General features: G+C 39.8%; 1 protein-coding gene across 1 annotated transcript; it reads right to left on the bottom strand.

Annotated features, from left to right (window-relative positions):
• Window positions 1-16,951: 16,951 nt before the first annotated feature.
• Window positions 16,952-22,102, bottom strand: LOC140812403 (uncharacterized). The gene is made up of 7 exons (XM_073170657.1): window positions 21,866-22,102; window positions 21,208-21,745; window positions 20,667-21,063; window positions 20,311-20,369; window positions 19,769-20,226; window positions 17,978-19,027; window positions 16,952-17,578 (listed from the first exon to the last, which is right to left on the bottom strand). Exons 1-7 carry the CDS (start codon window positions 22,100-22,102, stop codon window positions 16,952-16,954), a joined length of 3,366 nt encoding a protein of 1,121 aa, XP_073026758.1.
• Window positions 22,103-24,345: the final 2,243 nt, after the last annotated feature.

Genomic DNA, 24,345 nt, shown 5'->3' with positions numbered 1-24,345 from the left:
TAATCCAAATTATGTGTACAAATTGAAAAAGACTCTCTATGGCTTGAAGCAAGCACCCCGTGCATGGTATGAGAGATTGACTGACTATCTTCTTGACATTGGATTTACCCGAGTTGAGGTAGATAAAACACTATTCATTCAAAAGACCCAAGGTGAGATTCTTATCTGTCAGATCTATGTCGATGACATGATCTTTGGTTCTTCATCACAAAAGAATGCCAATGACTTTGTTGAGTGCATGTCATCTACGTTTGAAATGAGCATGGTTGGTGAGCTAAATTTCTTTCTGGGTTTGCAAATAAAACAAATGCATGACGACATCTTTTTGTGCCAAAGCAAGTATGCTAAAAATTTGATTAAGAAATTTGCAAATGAAAACACTAAGCACATGAAAATTCCTAAACTTTTGTGGATGAATCAAATGATAGAAGATTATGGACTTAAAAGTGAATCTTTGGTGGTGTACTGTGATAATTCTAGTGCAATTAACATTTCAAAAAATCCAGTACAACACTCTCGAACAAAGCACATTGACATAAGGCATCATTTTATTCGAGACTTAGTAGAAAAAGGATTGATTAGAATTGATTTTGTTGATACAAATAACCAATTGGCTGACATATTCATAAAAGCATTGGACTTTGAGATATTCTCCAATCTTAGGAAATCTCTCAGCATGTGTTTTGTTTGATCATTGATAGATGTTGTCCCAGATGTTACAACATCTCGGACAACACCTAACTTGCATGTGCATTTTTAGGACTTAGGCATACCACATTGCATTCATACTGTGATATGTTGTGTTGAAATTATGTAGCATAGTTTTCTGATGCACTTACAATTCCTTGTTATCTTTTAAATCTTCACACCTATACATTTGAACTTAGTCACAAGGAACTTGACGATTGGTCACTTGACTCTAACCAATGTGACAAGTCACCTAAGAAACATTGAAAAGTAAAGAGATGGGTCTGTGATTAGAAGAAAGATGGAAAAAGCTACCTAAAAGAGCCCAATGAAGGCTGTGCTTTTAGTGTGGGAGCTACCCCTTCTAAAATTAACACAGAAATAGGAGAAAATGGAAAAAGCTACCTAGGGGAGTCCAATGAAGACCGTTCTCCTAGTGTGGGAGCTACCACTCCTATGTTCAGAAAGTTGGTAAGTCACCAAGTGTGAAGATAATCAAATTTGTTTTCGGGAATTGTGCGTGTTGTCAGGAGATGTTGCCAACATTTGTGATAACACTTCATCTGTAAACATATCTCATATCTGCTCTCATGTTTCTATTTCTGTTACATTCTGTTTTAGGCATAATTAGGTCATGCATAAACATATTTCCGTGAATATTGGTGTGACACAAGGATATTGATAATTCGACAAAAGAAAATTCGATGAAAATCCAGATTGTGCGAAAATCTCGAATTTACGTGATGCTCGATGTCTAGTGGAGCGAAAATCGATGTGGGTTACTTCTGGTAATTTTGAATCAGTTTTGTGCGAAAATTAACTCTGTAATTAATCGATGGGGTTAACGGCTAGTTTTTGTTGGGTTTCATTTTTATTACCGTTAGACTTAAGGGCAGTTACATTGTGCTTAATTGTGATGATTAGTTTCTCCACTTCCCACTCACATTACACTCATTCTAACTGTTCTAGAAACTCTAAGCAATTGCACCAACATTTTCTCATTTCTCTCTGAAATTTTCCTCCTTTCTCGGCTTAACTTGCAATTTACCATCAATGGCAGGCAAATATTTTGACCCCCTTAATATTCGGAGTGAAATGGGGCACACAGAAAATGTTGCCACTATTGAGACAACATCTACTACGACACCCGCTGTCGAATCGTCTCTACCATTGGTGCTTACGACTGAAGATCCAGTCCCTTTGGAGGTAATTGCACCAGGCGAACCCGTAAATGCTTTCGATGTTGAGAATCCACCAATTATCCAAGTATTCAATCCTCTGCGTCAACTTGTTCGTCGATCCAAGAGACAGGCTGGGTATAATCCTGACCTCACACCAGGGAAACGGTTTCGGTACAAAGGGCAATCATCCACTCGCCCATCGTTGATTGACCCTGCAGAGACTTCGGGAGATGACTCCGCTGATGGGGACTACAAATTGGTTGCTCGTAAAAAGCCTGCACCACTTGTTACTGTTGTCCCGTCATCCTCGTCTTCCGGCCAGGATGATGATGATGCTCTTTCTGAGCCTGCCCCTTCTCCAACACTACCCTCTCAGAATCCTTTTGAAGAAAGTGAGGTTGAAATTTCGTTGGCCCAATTTATGGCCAACTTGAAAAATCAGAAGGGTAAGGCTCCATCTACCTCTACTGCTCACCATATCTCTACAAGTCCAACTGCATCTAGTCAGTCTAATGGTGACTCTGCTGACGAAGCGGCTTCTGGTGGTGCCAGACAAGCCAATAACCCTGAACCTATGGATGTCGACCCAGATGTTGAGGACACTGAGGACGACATTGATCTATCTGCCTATGATCTGGCCAACAGCTACAACAACATGTTTTATTCTGAGCCGGCATTCTCGAACTGGCCTCTCTATGAAAATCAAGAGTTTGTTGCGGAGCGCAATGTGGATTTGGAAGCATTTTTTCGGTACAATTTAATTGAGTTTCTGAAGTCTAGGGGTCTGTTTTCCACATGCTCATCTGCTCTCCCTTACTGTCATAAGGCTGTCCTCGAATTTTATGGAAATATTTCTTTGAGTGTTGGCGATCCGAGATCGGCAAAATTTGGAAAAGTTTTTGTCCGCAACAGGGTGTACAACTTCACAGCCGATGTAATCAATGCACACTATGGTACACCTGCTGTTGCCGAAGGCCCTCCTCCGGATTTGAGTGAGGTAATTTCTGTCCTAACTGGTGGCATGGTCAGCAAGTTTCCTCTCCATCCACACAAGGTCTCAGCTGCTACACTTACATCACTCTATTCGGTACTGCACAAGATTGCCATCCACAATTGGACTCCGACTACTAATACCACTGTTGTCACCAAGGATCAGGCACTGACTCTCTTTGCAGTTGGGAACTCAACCTTAAATTTTGGCCGCCTAGTGTTCAACACAGTTTTGCAGTATGCCATCGGCGGTTTGAAGTCATCCAAGCTCCCATTTCCATCTCTCATTTATGGAATCTTGGCGTCACAAGGGTTTATTAAGGACATCGTAGAACCTTTATCTTTGGCCAGTGACTCCCTCAAGATTGCTCCTGCTCTTCTGCAAGGCAAGAGGAAGGTTGATCTTCCTTGGAATGCCTCTGCCTCAGCACCCTCTGCCGCTGATCCTTCTCCACATACCACCTATTCTCCACCCACGTCTGGGTATTTGAAGATTCCAGTCGCTGGTGCTCAGGCTCATCTCGCTCATGCCCGTAAAAAGATTGCCCAGGCCAAAGCCGATTTGGCTTACTATGAGAATATGGCTACTACCATCGAGGTTTTATTGGCAATAGGTTTCTTTCATTGACAAAAAGGGGAGATGATGCTGGTCCCTCTGGAACTAAGGATGACAGTGATGAAGATGAGGAGGATGATACTGATAGTGATGAGGATGATGAATGAGGGTTATTTTTTTTTAAATGTTTATGGTGGCTCTGCTCTTCTAGTGTTTTGCGTTTTTTTTGTTGAGACTAACTTCTTATGTTTTTACTTGTTTCTCATGTCTTACTGAAAAATCAAAGAGTTTGTGCAGGTGTTGTCCTGAATGTTGCCAACATTACTAACAACACTTCTGCTAACAGTATCTTATTCAGGGGAGACAAACATTCCTGAATTCAGGGGGAGTTGCTTTGAGCTGACAAATGATAAATGGGTTTGATCTCATTTTGTCCAAGAAAGGCAAAAAGGGGGAGATTGAAGGGAAATAATATTGTCAAGTGTGAAAAAAATTATAGAATTAAATTATTTCCCTAACTATATCTTTTGATTTAAATTGAGTATGATTATATTATGTAATTTTGCATTTCTTAGACTGTTGATCTATTGAGATATTATATTTATGTTAATGATTTGATAAGATATGATATTGATTTGATAAGATATGATATCAATGGTTAAATAGAGTTTATTCCTAATTAAACTCTTACTTTCCTTGCTTAATAGGTTTTCTTATGAGATAAGGCTCTCATATATAAAAAGGAAAACCTAGGACTTTGAAGGTGGCCGTTTTTCTACTCGAAGTAATACGCACACTTTGCACGTTCTGAATCTCAGAGAAAATCACTGTCAACGTTGCTGCTTTGAAGAATGCCGATAACAAGTGTTGCTTTGAATGTTGGGAACATCTGAAGACCACATCTGTGCAGAAGTTGGCTGAAGACTGTTTCTTGGATTCCCTTTTGGCACACGTTTTGCTTTCTTGTTTAGTCGTTTTGTTTTGGTTATTTGTTTTAGAAAGTATTTGTTTTCTCAACTTGTTGAGGAAATTGATTTTCGTGAAATCACTAGTAATAAGTTTTCGTGTAAACGATTTGGTTTTCTAGTGATTAATTTTTGTCATAAGACACCGCACAAATATTTATACTTGTGCAAATTTAATCATGTCCATTTGTTTATGTTAAGTGAATTTGTGTTACAAAATATCATATTCCGCTGTAAGTTGTCCGAGATGTTGTAACATCTGGAACAATACCTAATTCTGACAAAATACAAATTTACTATTTTACATCGTATACTGATATTCTCATTATTTTCGTATCTGTCGGACAAAATTATCCTTACAAAAGAAATGTTATTAAAAAAAATTATGAATGTTTACACTAAAAATTAGAGCAGGCGAAAGGAGTAACTCGACATACCAGGTCAAACACAGAAACAATCTCTATAGTAAGAGCATGGTCGACAACTTGGTTCGCTGATCTATACACAAAACTAAACATAAAATGGTATATCTCTGATATGGATTTTACAATTTGTACGTTCTGTGTTGAAGATTAGTCATGTTCCTGGAGATTAAAGTAACTATGTACTTTTGGTTGTTAACTACACTCCAACGATAGCAGAAGCTTTGAGCATTCGAGAAACCATAAGTTGACTTAAAGATTTGAATGTCGATCATGTCATAGTTGAATATGATGTTCATATAATTATCGAGTTGTTAAATACGTAAGAGTCAAATTCTTCGTGTTTAATCCTAGTCATAGAAGCACTAAGAAGAATTAAGGCAATGACCACATGGAATGATGACACATCTAAAGAAAGTCAAGAAGAAGATGTGTGAGAAATCATGTTGCACCATCTGTTTGTATTAATCTTATACAAGTACTTGCTTCAGAACTTTTTTCTCTCGACATTCGTATTTAATTACTTACGAATTAAATTTTTCTATCTGCAACTGCAACATGAGTCATGATAGATAGATAACGCGTGTTGTAATGATGTCGTCCTAAAATCGATGTCGATATGTTCCAGCCAATGATAGCACAACTGTTAATCATGTAAAAATTGTTAATCATCTAAAACCAAGTTAGGGATAATTATATTTTTGTTTTTTAATTTATATTTTTGCTACTTCTGAATACGTTAATAAAAAGTTTGTATTTTTAGTCTAAATAATGTGAAGCTCGGGGTCGAAAAGGGTGAGAAGTGATCGTCGGTACCATGAGGTTGCATGGATAATGTGAAACGTCTACTAATTTTAAAAGTGCTGAAATATTTTTTTAAAGCTCCTATTTTCGAAATAACATTTAAATGTTTTGCATGCATATAACCTTACTGAAAAATATGTCATTTAAAAATAATCGTAAATATATGACAGTAAAATTATAGCAGTTTAAAATATTGCCAACTCGGCCCACAATCATGCATAAATAAAATAAACGAGTAAAATCCTGAAAATTAACAGTGTATCATAAAAATGTGTAAACTGCTCGTGTCTACTCAAAGCTCATAAAATCATGATGTGCGGAAAACATGTGGTCCTCGGGTCGTGTTGTCCCACCAGTTTTGCCTACTCAGATTTCGGCACCTCCAGTCTCCTCATCATAAAGATCACCTGCATCACGCACGCCTAGTGAGTCTAAAGACTCAACACACCTGTACCAATAATAACAAGTACATATATGTAGCACACAGCAGTGAAAAATAGCATAATCAACATACATTTCGTGTCTGCAGTAAAAATCGTATAAGTAAACGTATCCTGTCAAAACATGGTAATAATCATAGCATGTATCATAGTATCAGCATATACATGTTAAATCATGTCATCTCATGTCATCATAAACGTATACATTTTCTTTAATTGAATTCAGTTCATTAGTTGTGACTTTCGTATCAGCTCTGTCGATGGATCCATCTACATGTAACCGTGTACTCGGCGGCGGGGGACATCAGCGACAGCATTACCCGTCCATTGAGCACGGGCCTCAGATCATCATATCTCATATCATCGTATACATATACATCATTAGTCACAACTAAATCTCATCCTTCAAAAAATATAACATCATTTTCTTTACTTAATAAAAACATGCATATACGTAACATTTTCCTTAAAACCAAGCACGCAACGTATTTATCATAATTTCATAAAAATCATAAACATGATGCATAAACATTTAAAAACATGATAGAACGTGCTCAGGGCGCAGCCAGGACCAAAATCTTACCCTGAGTGCAAAATGATCATTTTTCCCCTGGAAACCCAAAAATTATCGTTTCACCCCTAGACGTAAAATTTTACGTTTTTGACATTTTCTTAATTCCATTGACTCTATTCATAGGCCTTTTGTTATTAAATTCCTTCTCCCTTCGCTGGATATCGGTTTCAGCTCGAATAGCTTCGCCCAACAGATCTGAAAAATTCGCCGGTTGGTAGACGGGTAGGGCTGATTGGATCCTGCTATTCAAACCCTTCTTAAAGCGGTGCAATTTCAGAACTTCAACCGCCATGATTGCTGGAGTATATGATTCTAGGGCATTATACTGGGAGGTGTATTCTACCACTGAGATATTCGGAGCTTGAATGAAATTTTCAAACTCACTCAGTTTCTGTAGTTTGACCTCGGCTGGACAATACTGTTTCAGAAAGGTCTCTCGAAAATGCTGCCAAGTAATTGGTCCTGGGGCTGTCATGGCTGGCGAGTTCAAAAATAATAAGGGGAGTGAGTATTTGGGAATACTCAGTAAATGGGGAAATGTATTAACTTAAAACTAAATAATAATAAACTTAAACATAATCTAATTTCTTGAGAATTCACCATCCCCAGAATTTCTCGGATTCTTCCTCCTCAATTTCTTCTTCAAGCTTATCTGGGAAGGGTGGTAAGGAGGGTGATTATTTGGGAATACTCAGTAAATGAGGGCATATTGAACACAACAAAAAATTTTGCAACATTTTCGAAAATATCATATACATACAACATGCTTTTCATAATCGTAACATCAATTTCATAACGTAATAACACTACGATTTTTCACCTTTAACGGTTTACTGACGTCAGTCCCTAAGTTTTAATCCTCTAAGGGGCGAGGCCATAAAATGGTTCTATACCACCGTGAAGGGCCATATGTTGGAATTCCACTCATTTTCAGGGTATCCTCACAGTGTCAACACATAAACGTACCAAAAGTTTCATAAAAATGTATAGACGGGTGACGGAGCTCGATCGAATTTTAAAACCAAAAACCGAAAATTTTATATGCATAAAACCGAGATTTTTAAATTTACAAACAAGCCCACTTACAATAATTATTGTTGCTAAAACGTGGTTGCTTGGCTTCGGGAATGGATCACTTCGCGTTCCTCGTCCTCGCAGCGCTTCGGTTCGATTGCTAGGTGACGATTTTTCGGGCAGAGCTTTGGCTAGGGAGTTGCTGAAAATTTCGAGAATATGCAGCAAGGGATTTCGAAAATTAGTGTAGGAATGCTAGGTGTTGATGGACTATTTATAGGGGAGAGGGATGGGGCTAAGTATAACATCTAAATCATGCTCAATATTGCCTCAAATCTCACAATATTTGCCTCCAATTCTCCTTGCTAAAATCGAAAATTCAGTTACCAAATTGGTGAGATTTATTCCTTGATCTCCTTGCCCTCCATTGATTCGAAATTTGTGTTGCTAGGTGGGGAGGATTTTTTAGCAATCTTTGATTATTTGCTTCCAAGTAACCAAGAATCTACCTATCACAATAACTAGTCATATATTATAGGGAAATTTCGAAAATCTCTAGTAAGATTTAACCTTAATTCCTCTACTTGTATGATATCCCAAATCTTGTAAAATTCCTCCCCAAAATTTCGAAATTAGGCTTGTACAAGTGCATGTAATAATATCTTGACATTAAAGATTTTCCATAAAATATTCTCCAATATACATATATTATTTTAACACAATAAATCCAAAAAGAATATCCTCTACTCTTAAATTTCCTTACAATTGTTTAATCATATGGGATAAAAAAATCGGTTCTCACAAACATGCCACAAGCAAGGAATTCCAATATCATTGAATCCTGATTCAAGTTTTCATTTCCAAATCCATGGGATACCGAATTCTGTGAAGAATAAACATAACGTTTTCCCATTGACAAAATTTTGAGAGAACTGAGCAGTGACATTTGGAGCAAATGATATCCATTTGTTCATCGGATTATTAACAATCTCTGGTAAGATTTTGGCAGAGGGACCATATGATTTCCACCAAATAAAAAACCAATTAAGAATTGAATAATTAAAAACATTTTCGCGGATCTTTAAGAACCATTAATGTTTTATTTTTTTTTCATTTTTGTATAATAAAGTTTACTTTCAATATAACTCAATAATTAAATTTAAAATTCATTTGATGAATAAAAGAATAGAATTATTTTTTCACTAATGGAGATATACCACATTCTTCAATAGGTATAATTTTCTTTATGATAAATTTTGAGAAGCTATAACTTCCTTTCTGCTGAATATTACTGAAAAAGTGAGTAATTTCTACACTTTTTAAGGATAATAGAATATTTTCATAAAATTCTCTTTGTTTGTATGATCCATTAAAATATGATATATTGGATAAATATCTTTTCATGATAGTCCATAGTTCCCATTGAATATCTTTTCTTCTATAAGAAGAATCGGATAGTATACAAGGATAGATTTGAGATATGATTAACTTGTTGAGGATAATTTGGTTTGTTCAACTATTGAAATAAGATATTTTCAAATAAGTTGGGAACCAAATTTATTTATTTTTAAAAAAAGCTTCTTATAAATAGTCAAACAATTTATTTTGAAACCTTATAAACTCTTTTCTTTTTAAAAAACTACAAAACACATTTTGAGAGCTTGTAAGCTGTCAAACAACTTATTTGGAAAGCTTATAACTTCTTTTCAAAAAAATTATGAAACAAAAAGCTCTCAAACGACTTATAAGTTCTAATATCTTATAAGCTGTGATATCTTATTTTAAAAATAAGATGTTAAAATGTCTAAATAAAATAAGACAATGCACATAAAGATATTGTCGTGCAGTAGTTATATATTATATACAAATTATTAGTCTATGAGTAATGCAAGGAAAATGTCCATTTCTTAGGCTTGAAATATATTTTCTTGACACAATTTTAAGAAAAACACATAAAAAATTTGAACTGTTTTTATATGAGATTGTTTCCACCACTATAGCCGAGTCTTATTTATTTATTTAAAAAAAATAAAAATGCCATGTTTTTCATTATGTCACATTCATCATAGGTATGGAGCACCACCTCATGGTGGATTTGGAGTTGGTTTGGAGCGTGTGGTTATGCCGTTCTGTGCTCTCAACAACATCCGAAAGACGTCGCTTTTCCCTCGCGACCCTCAAAGGGATCGCTCCATGATTCTTGTATCTTTCTTGCTTAGTTTCTGGTTCATCTTCAATGTTTCCTCGTTTTCCCATTGTTATTACATTTGTGGAAATCAACATTGTCTTCACATATTAATTTAACTAAGTGTTTCATCATGAAGAAAGAGGTTATTTTGACAATTTCCAAAACTTGGATAACTTTATAGCAATGAGTATTGCCTATGTTTATGAGTAGGTCACTTGTGAGACGGTCTCACTAATATTTATCTGTGAGACAAGTCAACCCTACCGATATTCACAATAAAAAGTAATACTCTTAGCATAAAAAGTAATACTTTTTCATGGATGACCAAAATAAGAGATCTGTCTCACAAAATACGACCCGTGAGACCGTCTCACACAAGTTTTTGCCTAAGTTTATTATTCCGAGCAGTTGAAAAAGAGGATTCAATGTTGAAGATGGTACTTGAGGCTGATATTAAGAAAATGGAGGGACCAATGTTGGCCCCACGTGCGGAATTTGAGATAATAAAACCCGAAAATAAAGAATAAACTGGACACCGAGATTTACGTGAAAAACCCCTAAAAATTATTAGGGTAAAAACCACGGGCAAGATGAAAAGAATTTCACTATAATATTTTGTGGTGTACAACTCACTCACTGTGTTTCCAAAGAGAACACACACTCTCTTATTACAGGAGAACAAACACCTCACAAATATTATAGAACTAAGCACTCAAATGCTTATAAGATGAGAGAAAACTCGAAGAAGGGATGATTTCAGAATGAAGAGGAGAGCTCTATTTATAGAGCCCCTTATCCGTGTGAATACGCGTTAAAAACGCGGATTCAAATTCCGTCCGAAATCCCTGCAGCCAACCCACGTTTTAATTATTTAATGCAATGATTGTGCCTTCATTGACTTTGCCGACATTTCTCCCACTTAGAGATTTGATTGAGAATCAAACACATCTCCACACATCCTTTCAATCTTGCCATTCCCTGCTGCTTACATTTCCGCTAGGCCACTTGAGGATCTACACCACTCAAACTTATCAGTGTTCACTGGCTTGGTCAGAAAATCAGCTATGTTATCCTTTGTATGGATCTTCTGCATATCGACGCTTCCTTCTTCTACTACTTCCCGCACAAAGTGAAATTGCACTCCAATGTGTTTCGTCCTGGATTGAAACGCTGGATTCCTTGCGATGTGCAAGGCACTCTGACTGTCACAAAACAAAGAAACATTTTGTTTGTGCCCGATCTCCTCCAATAACCTTTTAATCCATATTGACTCCTTGCATGCTTGAGTAGCTGCCATGTATTCTGTTTCTGTTGTAGATAACGCCATAACTGTCTACAATTTTGAAACACAGCTTATTGCTCCCCTCGCAAGTGTAAACACATAACCAGTAGTAGATTTTCTCTTATCAGGATCACCTGCATAATCTGAATCGACATAGCCCCTGAGTGTAAAATCCGATCCTCCATAAAATAATGCAGCATTTTAGGTACCCTAATGTATCTAAGGATCCTCTTAACAGTATTCCAATGCTCTCGTCCAGGATTTGCCATATACCGACTAACTGCTCTCACTGCTTGAGCAATGTCCGGTCTTGTATAGATCATAGCGAACATCAAACTCCCCACTGCTGATGCATATGGTACTCGAGACATCTCCATCCTCTCTGCTTCACTGCTAGAACACATCTCGGAAGATAAACTGAAGTTAACAGCAAGAGGGGTCGATATTGGCTTACTATCTTGCATGTTGAAGCGTTGCAAGACTTTCTTCAAATAATTTTTCTGGGAAAGCCAAATCTTTTTGTTAATTTTGTCTCGATGAACTTGCATACCTAGAATCTTGTTTGCTGGTCCCAAGTCCTTCATATCAAATTCCCTAGCCAACTGTGCCTTCAATCCTTGGACCTAATCTTTGTTGGGGCGTGCTACCAATATGTCGTCCACATACAACAGCAAAATGATATAATCATCACCAGACCTCTTGAAATACGTACAAGGGTCTGCACTCAATCTGTTGTATCCAAGGCTCATGATATAGGAATCAAATCTCTTGTACCAACACCTCGGCGCCTGTTTGAGACAGTACAGAGATTTGTTCAACCTGCAAACCAAGTTCTCTTTGCCCTTTTCCGCAAAACCTTCTGGCTGGAGCATATAGATTTCTTCTTCAAGATCTCCATGAAGAAACGCCGTTTTCACATCTAGCTGTTCCAGATGTAGGTCAAACACCACACATAATGCCAACACTACTCTGACTGTTGTAAGCCGAACCACAGGAGAAAATATCTCATTGAAGTCAATGCCTTCTTTCTGAGCATACCCTTTTATCACCAATCTAGCACGATACCGCTCCACTTGATTATTGACATCACGCTTGATCTTATAGACCCATCTGTTTCCATTGGCTTTCCTCCCTCGTGGTAGTGTAACAAGATCCCAAGTTTTATTTCTGTCTAATGCCTCCAACTCTTCTTGCATTGCTATCATCCATAAGGATACATCCGAGCTTTGAGTAGCCTCGTGGAAACTCGATGGCTCACTGTTGCGCGTTTTCTTAACTGCTCGCAAGCGCACGATGTCAAGTTATAGTAAAATGTACTTTTGGGTACAAGTGTCGATCCCACGAGGAGTGTGTATAAAAATGTATATCAATTCTTGTAATTAAAATAGCCAAAACTTTATCTAGAAAAATCAATAATCAGATTTGTTTGTTTAAACGAATTAATTGAAAGCAATGAATAAATTAAATCACCGGATTGAGAGATAATAATGAGAGAAAGTATCTAGAGAAATGATTTCACAAAGTTTCCACGACAATCATTCACAGTTTAATTTATATTCCTGAATTCCAATCGATTAATGGCCAAGAACACTTAGATTGTTTTATTCCCCCTTTCCCAAGTGACGAATAAAGTGTATCTATCAACTTCGATTCAATTATTCCTAATTAGAATCTACGTTTCATAGATAAGCGCATACAATGTTCTTACTAAGCCTCGCTAAAGTTATACGCCTTCCGAACGCGATAAACATTCAACGATGTGTCTCTAATGATCTATAACCCTAGTCCCTCTCCCGAGTTATAAGATTAATCAAACAACAAACAATTTATGGCCAGTAAATTGCAGTGCAGTAAACGCAGAGAACACAATTAAACGAAAGCAGAATTCAATCAATAAATAACGGTGTCAAATCATCGTTTCAACAGAGTTACGTCATTCTCCAGAATGAGAGTTTAGTTCATCACGAAATCCAAGAGAAAACAAGACATGTTTGTGATTCTGGACATTTCTACGCAATAAAATAAAGAAACAAAGGAAAAGATAACAAATCGAAGTGTCGTCTCTGTCCCCAGATCCGTCGTTCTTCGTATTTGCGATGGTTCTTCGCACTCTGAATCTCTATCTCCTGTAGGCGCTCCGTTTCTTCGTTTTTTTCTCCTGTGACGGCTGATGATCGTGTGTTTTCTCTCTGCGGCGGCCGATCCCTTCTGACCTAGACGATTCGCGCATTTATACCTTTTCTGGACGCGGCGTGCGCGCGGTGGCGCGAAATGTGGCGCGGAGGCGCGCAAGCTTCTGTCCGAAAGGGTGTCATTGTGCGCGCGGCTGCGCGGAAGTTGGCGCGATCGCGCGCGCATCTCTGTTTCATGCACAAGTATGGGTGTGCGCGCGGGTGCGCGTGAAGTGGCGCTGGGGCGCGCAAGCTCCTGTCCAGTGACGTGCTCGTGGTCGTGCGCTTCTTAGTCCCCTTGGCTTCGTGTTCGCTATTTTCTCCATTTCTGAAATGACAACATAAACAAACCAAAAAACGCATAATTCTGTTCGAATCAAGCATAATTCAAAATGGATTTAAATGTAAATTAAGTGCAAATCTTGCACTTATCAAACCCCCCAAACTTGAATTTTTGCTAGTCCCGAGCAAAATATAAGAAAAGCTAATAAAGAAGGAATAAAAATACGCAAACTACTGAAGTCATGGATGTGCAAAAAAAAGTGATAATGACCTCCGATTCATCTAATTTCATGTAATTCACGATTTCCCAAGAGTCACGTGTGTGTGTGTTATGTCAATGTTTGTTTACCCCATCGAATGCTCAAATAATGTTGTAATGCCCCTTTGCCTTACAGAATCAAGAAATCCTCAGTTCAGTTCAACTTTCACATCATCAACATAAACATTTGCATTCACAGATCACATAGGACTTTTTCGGTGATTATTTGGCTTGAAAGATGATCAACACAAGTATGCCAAAGATGAAATCACAAAATGAGATGCTTGCAAGCAAGTGATTAAGGTCTATACTTGTTGACAATGAGTTTCAGGTATCCATAGGCTTAACTTGAACAACTTTTCTCCACTAGTATATTGGATAAATGTGACAAGGTTAATAGGTCTTGTAAGCTTGTAACGTTAGGCCACGGCTCACGGCTACAATAAAAGGTATGGAATTCAAAATTTGAGAGAAATAATCAACTCTTCATCAATTTCACTCTTTTTCATTTTCTTTTTCATTCACCATCCACTTATTGTTTTCTTTTCATTCATATCTTTCATCTCCCTTATATTTTTCTTTGATTGAACTTTTTCTCTTTCTTTTTGTCTATTTTCAACTCCCTCTTTGCTCACTTCAATTTTTTATTTTTTTCTTTTCAAGGAGCTTTTGAATCACTACACCACCAATGAATTTCTTTCTCTCAAAATCAGGTAGGAAAATAAGTGTATCGGCTTCATTAGGTAGTTGTTGTGGGATGTAGAATAGATACAAGTGGGGGTTGATTGTATGTCATTGACACACACCACTTGATTTTTTAGTAAGCTCAAAATGGGACACTAGGGATATTTTATGTTCATTTGGTAGGCTCGAAGGCTCAACGGTTTCAAAGATCGCCTAAATCATTCCTATGTCACATATTATCCGTATTTCGCCTCGAAAAGTGTTCAAACAAGTTCTAGACTTCCGTCAATCCATTAGTCAACTCATACACACCAATCACATGCAATCTTCAATAAAAATGATATATGAAATAGGTGCACGAAGAAAATTTAAGCATTGTCCTCAATGTATAGAAATGAAAAACATGACAACACATACCTCGCACCCGAGTGTCAGAACTCAGGGCTCGAATCATCATCCCCAGATCCTTCATCATCATCATCCATCGGCTGTGGGTACTGTGGTGGCCAGACTGGTTGTGGTGGGTAAGGAACATCCTCGGGTCCAGGTGGGAACCGCTGGGCAAGTGCCGATGTGAAATCCATCATGTAAGACATGAAAGTACTAGTAGTCTGTCGGTGTTCGGCCTGCTGTCGGCGCTCGACCCGCATATCCTGTTCCAGTCGGAACATGCGATCTCCCAAACTTGATCGAGGGATTGATGGTGGTGGTGGTGGCTGGCGTGCTCTGGCCCTCTGATTATAAGCTGCCCTAGCCCGTTGCCGTTCTATTTCGTCTCCAAAGCGCGAACGCTCTACTTCAAATACTGTGATTGGGCTCTTGGCTTTCAGGACCTGTTCATCGGCTCCCCATTGCACGCTGGCATGAAGACAAAGGGCAGTGATAGTATGTGCGCAGGGAAGGCTGACGGTCATGAGTCCCGTGCCAGCACGCATAATATAGCTGTGAATAAGCTTCCCAAGATCGACGGTTCTCCCAGTCATGATGGCGTAAATCAACGCCACTTTGTCTTTTGTAATTTCAGTCTGATGGGAGGAGGGCATGATCCGTGATAGAATAAAAGATGCCCAACAACGTGGTTTACGGCGTAAATCAGATTTTTTTAAAGTGACTGGGGAGCCCTGATTCAATCGCCACTCTGCACCCTCGATGCCTAAGGTGCTGATAATCTCATCGTAGTTCATAGCCCCCGTGATCAACTCAGTGTACCCGTCATTTTCAAACTCCGGCAGATTGTAGATTGCGTTAATAGTGGCCGAATCAAAATAGACGAGTTGCCCTCGCACCAAAACTCCGTATTCTTCATGTTTGATTCTCAAATTCGCATAGAATTCACGGACTACGGATATCACAGCGTCTGGTGGAGACTGAGCTATATCCATCCACCCTCGTCGCCCGACCTCTCTAATGAATGCACAGTCGGGGTATGTCATATCTAGCCCTCTTTCTGGAATAATCGACCTAGACAAGGTGCTCTCATATACCCGAAAGGCTTCCTCGTTCCAAAATTTGTGAGCATCGTAGGAACGAGAGGAGGAAGCCCCATCCTTTGATTTTTTACGAGGTGCCATAATTATCACTTGGTATCAACAATAATAATCAACAAATCGAGAGCACAATTCCACCAACACAGCTAGAATTCTGAAATTTATCCCCAAACAATAATATTGTGGAAGGAGCGGTAACCTTACTTGAAGAAAACGACTAGAGAGAACACCGGCGTGGCGGAGGCGGCGGCTGAGGAGTGGCGGCGGCAGAGGGGCGGCGCGTTGGGAGGACGGCGGCGGCGCTAGTGGTGGTTGCTTGTGGTGGTTGGGTGTGTTGAAGGAGGAGTGTTTGTGGTGTTGAGGTGTGAGGGAGGTGGAGAGGTAAGTAGATGGTGGTGTTGGAATGAAAATTTGTGAGTGGGGGAGGAGTTTGATTTGAGAAGGAGAGTGGATTTGTGAGGGGGAGGCGGCTGAGTGGTGAGGGAGAGAAGAATTTAGGTTATAAAATCGCGAGGAGGGGTATTTAAAGAAGTGGGGCTGAACGCGGCGCGCGGGCGCGCGAGATGTCGCGCTAGGGCGCGCTGTCCTCGGGTCTGTCAGCAATAATTCAGGGCGCGCGGTCGCGCGAGGTATCGCGCTACCGCGCGCGAGCTTCTGTAAATCGGTAATAAAGTAGCACGCGCGAGCGCGCGAGAAGTCGCGCTATCGCGCGTGACCTACTGTCTTCGTGCAAAGTTGCTGTGCGCGCGATCGCGCGAGACATGGCGCTGGGGCGCGCGAGCTTCTGTAATTCCGAGTAAAATAAAGTGATTCAAATTAAAAACTTGAATGTAGAAAATTACAAATATTAACTATGAAATTTAAATGAAATAATGAAGCAGAGCGAATGCGAAAATAAATAAATGCGGGTTGCCTCCCACACACCGCTTGGTTTAACGTCATCAGCCCGACGGTACCCTGTCTGATCAGATCAACTTGTAGCTGTCGATATTTCTTGCTTCAGTCCCATAGTAGGGTTTAACTCGCTGTCCATTTACTTTGAAAGTTCGTCCGTCATGGCACTTTAGCTCGACGGCTCCATAGGGGGACACCGTTTCCAAGACAAATGGCCCTGACCATCTTGACTTTAACTTACCAGGGAACAACTTCAGACGAGAGTTGTACAGCAGTACCTGTTGTCCTGGTTTAAGCTCCCTTCGAACTATGATCTTGTCATGCCACTTCTTGGTCTGTTCTTTGTAGATCTTTGCATTCTCATAGGCGTCATTTCGAAATTCGTCCATCTCGCTCAATTGCAGCTTTCTAACCTCGCCAGACGCTTTCAGATCAAAATTCAACTTCTTCACGGCCCAAAATGCCCTATGCTCCAACTCCAATGGTAGGTGGCATGCTTTTCCAAATACAAGCCGGTAGGGAGACATCCCAATAGGCGTCTTGAATGCAGTTCTGTAAGCCCAAAGCGCATCATCCAACTTCAATGCCCAATCCCTCCGGTTTGTGTTGACAGTCTTTTCCAGTATCTGCTTAATTTCTCGGTTGGATACTTCAGCTTGTCCATTTGACTGCGGATGATATGCTAGTGCCACCTTATGCTTCACATTGTATTTGGCCAATAGTGAGTTGAAAATTCTATTGCAAAAATGTGTACCTTCATCACTTATGATGGCCCTCGGTGTTCCAAACCTGGTGAAAATGTTTTTCTGTACGAATTTCGCTACAACATGAGAGTCATTAGTACTGGTGGCGATTGCTTCCACCCATTTCGACACATAATCAACAGCTAACAGAATGTAAGAATAGCCAGAGGAAGGGGGAAAAGGTCCCATGAAATCTATGCCCCAAACGTCAAAAAGTTCCACTTCCAAAACATTTGTCAGTGGTAATTCGTGACGCCTAGAGATGTTTCCTAACCTTTGGCATCTATCACATGATTTCACTAAGGTATAACTATCCTTAAACAAACTAGGCCAGTAAAAACCAGATTGTAATACCTTAGCTGCTGTTCGTGATGCTCCGAAATGTCCACCATATGGTGAAGAATGGCATTTCTCCAGAATTTGTTGCGCTTCGAGACCCTCTACGCATCTCCTGATCATTTGGTCAGCACACCTCTTGTACACAAATGGGTCATCCCAATAATAAAACTTGATATCATGGACAAACTTCTTTTTCTGATGGTAGCTCATATCTGGGGGAAGGGTTCCACAAGACAAATAATTAGCAATATCAGCAAACCAAGGAAGTACAGAGTTTACCTCAAAGAGCTGCTCATCTGGAAAAGTTTCTTGTATAGCTCCCTCTTCTTCCTTCTCCTCTCGCTCAAGTCTTGACAGGTGGTCAGCCACTTGATTTTCACATCCTTTTCTATCCCTTACCTCAAAATCAAACTCTTGGAGCAACAAGATCCACCTTATCAAGCGTGGTTTTGCATCCTTCTTGGCAAATAAGTATCGGATAGCTGCATGATCAGTGAAAACTATTACCTTTGTACCTACCAAGTAGGGTCTGAACTTGTCAAAGGCGAATACTACTACGAGCATCTCCTTTTCGGTGGTTGTGTAGTTTTGCTGTGCAGCATCCATGGTACGACTTGCATAGTAGATTGATCTGAAGAATTTATCACGTTTCTGTCCCAACACCACACCCACTGCATAATCACTGGCATCGCACATCAGCTCAAAGGGTTGCTCCCAATCCGGCACTATCATGATTGGTGCAGTCACCAATGCTTTCTTGATCTTCTCAAATGCCTGCAGACAATCATCATCAAAAATAAAGGTGGATTCTTTTTCAAGCAAATTACACAGAGGTTTAGTAATCTTAGAAAAATCTTTGATAAATCTACGATAAAACCCGGCATGCCCTAAGAAGCTCCTTATTCCCTTGATGTTCTTTGGCGGAGGGAGTTTTTCAATTGCAACCACCTTGGCTCTGTCAACCTCTAATCCCTTAGAAGATACTTTATGTCCAAGAACAATGCCCCCTTGGACCATAAAGTGACACTTCTCCCAGTTAAGAACTAGGTTCTTTTCTTGGCATCTCTGCAAAACAAGGGATAGGTTATGTAAACAGTGATCAAAAGAAGAGCCAAATACCGAGAAGTCATCCATGAAGACTTCCATGATGTCCTCCACCATGTCTGCAAAAATGGCCATCATACACATCTGAAAAGTAGCAGGTGCATTACATAGTCCAAAAGGCATCCTTCTAAAGGCAAACGTGCCATAGGGGCATGTGAATGTTGTCTTCTCCTGATCTTCTGGTGCTATGGCAATTTGATTATAACCTGAATATCCATCTAAGAAACAGTAGTGACAATAACCTGCAAGTCTATCAAGCATCTGATCAATAAAAGGCAATGGAAAATGATCTTTTCGTGTGGCATTGTTCAACTTTCTATAATCAATACATACTCGCCAACCAGTTACAGTACGAGTAGATATTAACTCATCATTTTCATTTTTGACCACTGTCATCCCACCCTTTTTTGGTACAACTTGCACAGGAGATACCCAGCTACTGTCAGAAATAGCATAAATTACACCAGCATTTAACAATTTCAGTACCTCATTCTTCACAACCTCTTTCATTGCTGGGTTCAACCTCCTCTGGTGATCCACATAAGGAGTATACGCCTCCTCCATCAAAATTTTATGCATGCATATAGTGGGGCTAATTCCCCTAATATCAGATATCGACCATCCTAGAGCATTTTTATACTTTCGCAGCACTCTCAATAATTTATCTTTTTCATCACATGAAAGGGAGGAAGAGATAATTACCGGATACGTCGACTTCTCACCTAAAAATGCATAGCACAGGTGGCTTGGCAACTCCTTCAAATCAGGGGAAGGTGGTTTTACCTCTAGTTTCTCATTCACGTTCAGCTCATCATGCGGTGCATCTTTTCTCTTTTCTTTTGGCAGCGCGTCAAGAGCCACTAATTGCTCTTTCACTTCCCAATTATCTTCATCGACAGTTCCTGCCGCACCTATCAGACAGCTCTCCAAGGGATCTCTCATTCCTGCACAATCAAGAGACATACATGAGTCTATAACATTAATGCTTTTACAAGTGCTTACCTCATTGGATCCCTTCATGGCGTGATAGATGTTAAAAATAACTTCTTCACCACCAACTCTCAAGGTGAGTTCACCCTTATGAACATCGATCAATGCCCTTCCAGTCGCCAAGAATGGTCTCCCAAAGATCAATGGAGCATCATGATCCTCTTCCATATCTAAAATCACAAAGTCAGCAGGAAAAATAAATTTATCTACTTTTACCAGTACATCCTCGACGACCCCACGTGGATATGTGAGACTTCTGTCTGCAAGCTGTAGGGTGATAGTAGTTGGTTTAACTTCTCCAAGCTCCAATTTCCTGAAAATAGAAAAGGGCATCAAATTAATACTTGCTCCTAAATCACATAAAGCTTTACTACAATGAGAACCACCAATAAAACAAGGAATAGTAAAACTCCCTGGATCTTTCAATTTTTGTGGTAATTTCTTTTGCAAGATGGCACTACACTCCTCCGTAAGCTTCACTGTCTCAAACTCTTGCAACTTCCTCTTTTTAGACATCACATCTTTAATAAACTTGGCATAGTTCGGCATTTGCTCCAAAGCATCAGCAAATGGTATATTGATGTGTATCTTCTTGAAAATTTCCAAGAACTTTGCAAACTGATCATCCAAGCTCTTCTTCTTGAATCTCTGAGGGTAGGGTAGAGTCGGCTTATACACTGGAGGTGGTTCAACTTTGATTTCAGCCGTGGATTTCTCCATTTCACCTTCTTCAACTGTCTTCCCACTGTCCACTCTCTCTTTGGGATTCTGTACCTCTAATTCCTTCCCACTCCTCAAAGTGACTGCCTTGCACTGTTCTTTTGGGTTAACTTCCGTGTTACTAGGAAATTGACCCCTGTTCTGATCTCTCAAGGCGTTGGCCAACTGTCCGATTTGTGTCTCCAGAGATTTCATTGTGGCCCCCATATTTCCCATATGAGTCTCCATGTTGTCCAGACGAGACTCGGTTCTCGCCATCCTTTTTCCAGACTCAGTAACAAATGTTCCTACCAAATCTTCCAATGAAGGCTTTCCCTCCCCCTTTGATGTATTGAACCCCGGTGGAGGATTCAACACATTTTTATTGTTTGCATAAGAAAAGTTTTCGTGATTTCTTAATCCAGGATGATAAGTGTTAGGGGGAGGGTTACCTCTATATCCTCCATATCCACCCTGATTTCTGTTGTTGATATACTGTGCTTCTTCAGGGGTGGATAGTTCCTCAGTAACCATCGATGGACCCTCGATGTCAGATGTACTCACTTTGTTCATCGCGGCTATTTGAGTGGTCAATGCAGACACCTGCGCAGTGAGTGACGTAATAGGATCCACCGCATAAACTCCAGCTGTCCTTTTTACTCCTGCCCTTTCAGACGGCCACTGGTAGCTATTTATTGTCATCTGTTCAAGTAAGTCATATGCTTGCTCGGGAGACTTAGCAAAAATCGTGCCACCAGCTGCAGCATCCACTGTTCCTCTTGTTTGCCCATTTAGACCGTTGTAGAATAATTCAATCTGCACCCAGTCTTCGAAACCATGGTTTGGGCACTTTCTCAACAACTCCTTGTATCTTTCCCATGCCTTATACAATTGTTCAAAATCAGTCTGCCTGAACGTGCTAATCTCAATCTTCAACTGCGCAGACTTTGCAGGGGGAAAGTACTTTGCTAGAAATTTCGTCGCCAGCTCCTGCCATGTTGTGATACTTCCCAAGGGAAGCGATTGGAGCCATCCCCTAGCTTGATCCCTGAGAGAAAACGGAAACAAACGCAGTCTAATAATATCATCAGGAACATTATTAATCTTTACCGTATCAGTTATCTCCAAGAATGTCCTCAAGTGAACGTGAGGATCAGAAGTGGCAGTCCCAGCAAACTGGTTTTGCTGAACCATATTAATTAGGGCGGGCTTCAATTCAAAATTATTTGCGTTGATCGTCCCTCTTGCAATACCAGAGTAGTGATTGTTGATCACTGGTCGGAAGTGATCTCTGATAGGAATAGCCTCTGGCGGGATGTGTCTGTCATTCTCTCTGTTCTCAGCCATTGCTTGGATCTCTTCTCTTCTTGCTTTTCTTAATCTTCTTGCAGTTCTTTCGATCTCCGGATCAAAAATAAGCAAGTCAGGGCTTTGCGATCTTAGCATACACTGTCAAGCAGAAAAAATGAAAAACTAACTCAATATGAAATAAAAATAAAAGCTCTAAATTAAAATCTAGACTAATTGGTAACAATACTGATATAAATTCAAATTTGACACTCCCCGGCAACGGCGCCAAAAACTTGTTGCGCGTTTTCTTAACTGCTCGCAAGCGCACGATGTCAAGTTATAGTAAAATGTACTTTTGGGTACAAGTGTCGATCCCACGAGGAGTGTGTATAAAAATGTATATCAATTCTTGTAATTAAAATAGCCAAGACTTTATCTAGAAAAATCAATAATCAGATTTGTTTGTTTAAACGAATTAATTGAAAGCAATGAATAAATTAAATCACCGGATTGAGAGATAATAATGAGAGAAAGTATCTAGAGAAATGATTTCACAAAGTTCCACGACAATCATTCACAGTTTAATTTATATTCCTGAATTCCAATCGATTAATGGCCAAGAACACTTAGATTGTTTTATTCCCCCTTTCCCAAGTGACGAATAAAGTGTATCTATCAACTTCGATTCAATTATTCCTAATTAGAATCTACGTTTCATAGATAAGCGCATACAATGTTCTTACTAAGCCTCGCTAAAGTTATACGCCTTCCGAACGCGATAAACATTCAACGATGTGTCTCTAATGATCTATAACCCTAGTCCCTCTCCCGAGTTATAAGATTAATCAAACAACAAACAATTTATGGCCAGTAAATTGCAGTGCAGTAAACGCAGAGAACACAATTAAACGAAAGCAGAATTCAATCAATAAATAACGGTGTCAAATCATCGTTTCAACAGAGTTACGTCATTCTCCAGAATGAGAGTTTAGTTCATCACGAAATCCAAGAGAAAACAAGACATGTTTGTGATTCTGGACATTTCTACGCAATAAAATAAAGAAACAAAGGAAAAGATAACAAATCGAAGTGTCGTCTCTGTCCCCAGATCCGTCGTTCTTCGTATTTGCGATGGTTCTTCGCACTCTGAATCTCTATCTCCTGTAGGCGCTCCGTTTCTTCGTCTTTTTCTCCTGTGACGGCTGATGATCGTGTGTTTTCTCTCTGCGGCGGCCGATCCCTACTGACCTAGACGATTCGCGCATTTATACCTTTTCTGGACGCGACGTGCGCGCGGTGGCGCGAAATGTGGCGCGGAGGCGCGCAAGCTTCTGTCCGAAAGGGTGTCATTGTGCGCGCGGCTGCGCGGAAGTTGGCGCGATCGCGCGCGCATCTCTGTTTCATGCACAAGTATGGGTGTGCGCGCGGGTGCGCGTGAAGTGGCGCTGGGGCGCACAAGCTCCTGTCCAGTGACGTGCTCGTGGTCGTGCGCTTCTTAGTCCCCTTGGCTTCGTGTTCGCTATTTTCTCCATTTCTGAAATGACAACATAAACAAACCAAAAAACGCATAATTCTGTTCGAAACAAGCATAATTCAAAATGGATTTAAATGTAAATTAAGTGCAAATCTTGCACTTATCACTCATCATCCTCTGATAATAGACAATATGCAATGTTGCTTTCAGTGACATAATCTGAAAGCCAACCTGGTGGTCTTCTGTCTCGAGTTGACTGCCTCACATTGGAAACCTCAGACTCAACATGTTCTTGTTCTTCGTGCTCTGGTACTGCTTCACAAGAAACTTGACTTTCATCCGTCTTATTTTCCACCTGAAATATAGTAGTTTCTGAATTCGGTGTGCCTTTGTCTCCCTTTAATTTATCTTCCTCGAAGATAACATCCCTGCTGATGACAAGCTTGTGAACAGTAGGATCCCACAAGAGAAACCCCTTTACTCCATCAGCATAACCCAAGAAGATACATTTTCTGGATTTCGAATCTAGCTTCGATCTTTCTTGCTCATTGTACAGAACGTACACCGGACTTCCTAATGTATGCAAATGAGAATAATCTGTCGGTTTCCAGGTCCACATCTCCATCGGAGTCTTCAGCTCAATCGCCACTGAAGGAGAACGATTGATAATATAACAAGCGGTTTTGACTGCTTCTGCCCAAAATGACTTTTCTAGACTTGCAGTCTTCAACATAGCTCTTGTTCTGTCCAACAAAGTTCTGTTCATCCGCTCCGCCACTCCATTCTGTTGAGGTGTGTAAGCCGTTGTGAACTGTCTTTTGGTGCC

The sequence above is a fragment of the Primulina eburnea genome, chromosome 14 (assembly GCF_022965805.1).
Source record: "Primulina eburnea isolate SZY01 chromosome 14, ASM2296580v1, whole genome shotgun sequence".
NCBI classification, from domain to species: Eukaryota; Viridiplantae; Streptophyta; class Magnoliopsida; order Lamiales; family Gesneriaceae; genus Primulina; species Primulina eburnea.
Note: the sequence above shows the minus strand (reverse complement) of the source record. Positions and strands in the feature narration are given on the sequence as shown.

Coding starts and splice junctions, on each gene's coding strand:
- LOC140812403 (XM_073170657.1), bottom strand. CDS start 22,102: ATGGCTGAGAACAGAGAGAATGACAGACACATCCCGCCAGAGGCTATT. Junction 21,746..21,865: donor TCTTGGAGATAACTGATACG/GTAAAGATTAAT, acceptor ACAACATGGCAG/GAGCTGGCGACGAAATTTCT. Junction 20,227..20,310: donor CCTACAGCTTGCAGACAGAA/GTCTCACATATC, acceptor TTGTGATTTTAG/ATATGGAAGAGGATCATGAT.